Genomic DNA, 1,112 nt, shown 5'->3' with positions numbered 1-1,112 from the left:
GTAGGCTTTGGCACTGAGGCCAAACACGATCCATGGTTGTAACAAACTACTCCACGACATGGGTTATGAAGACATGAGGAACCGATCATATGACTTTCCTCTGGTGCAAGTCCTGGAGTACGAAGGCAACCAACTAAACCCATATTTGTTCCAGCATTCTGAAATACCCTGTAATGAAATTGTCTCATATTTAGTTTATCTGAATCAGAACAAATATTTTCAGTTAGATTAAATATATTTAGATAGCTATAAATATTTTTAGTCAGTTCAACTCTGAATCACAAACATTACAATGTATTTAGTAGCCTGAAAAAAAATTAATATAGTTACTTTGTAAAATTAGTAGGGACATAACCAAGATAGGCATGGTCATCAAGATCCAGTCCGGTTAATGTTCCTTGACTCTGGCCACGTACACCTTGTTCATTGTCGACTTGCAGAAGGGCATCTCTTTGGTACCTCCTAACCTGTAAATTAAAAAAAGAATTCTTAATAGATACACCAATTTTATTTCTAAAACAGATATAAATAAAACATGATAGTTAAAAAATAATAAATTATATTTATATAGTGCTAAATTAGCATGAAATAATACAATAACCCTTTTTAAATTTTTTGGGTATAGCATTTGATATCATTTAACATACCTTAACAGAATGCCAAGTGCCAAGTGAAACTCTTCCAAATGAGGGTACATTAACAGTTCCTGATCCTAAGTTATAGTTGAGTACAACATGCCTGTTAACATATAAATTATATGAATTATTAATTTTATCTTATGCCTCTTATAGTTCAAATGGTGCAACTTATTAGTAACCATTTAAGTATTCCAATAGGACAAATGAAAAATAACTATTAATATATATAAGAATGTTTAAATGGAAATCTTAACAAACCATAAGAAATATTTTCACATAAGAAATATTTTTGTTTATATGCAACAAGTAAATTTGGTGAAGATGATATAATGAGATGATACAAACATGTGGAGAATCTACCCATTGATAGAACTCCAATAAAAAAAAAAAAAAAAAAAGAACATGAATTAAAATTAAAATAGCAATATAGAGTTTTTTCTTCTTTTCAGAGATATTTAAACCCCTCCAAGGATA

The 1,112-nt window shown here is 29.8% G+C and overlaps 1 protein-coding gene across 1 annotated transcript; it reads right to left on the bottom strand.

The window, feature by feature from the left end:
- Window positions 1–6: 6 nt before the first annotated feature.
- Window positions 7–775, bottom strand: LOC136795263 (pikachurin-like; the record flags this gene model as incomplete). The annotated part of the gene is made up of 3 exons (XM_067045230.1): window positions 7–168; window positions 331–467; window positions 648–775. Coding segments are annotated over 3 exons (427 nt in total), but the record flags the coding sequence as incomplete, so codon positions are not given.
- Between the last annotated feature and the right edge of the window lie 337 nt (window positions 776–1,112).

The sequence above is a fragment of the Halyomorpha halys genome, unplaced genomic scaffold, assembly GCF_000696795.3.
Source record: "Halyomorpha halys isolate HHAL.00 unplaced genomic scaffold, Hhal_1.1 Scaffold7836.1, whole genome shotgun sequence".
Lineage (NCBI taxonomy): Eukaryota > Metazoa > Arthropoda > Insecta > Hemiptera > Pentatomidae > Halyomorpha > Halyomorpha halys.
This window is presented reverse-complemented; position numbering and strand designations above follow the sequence as displayed.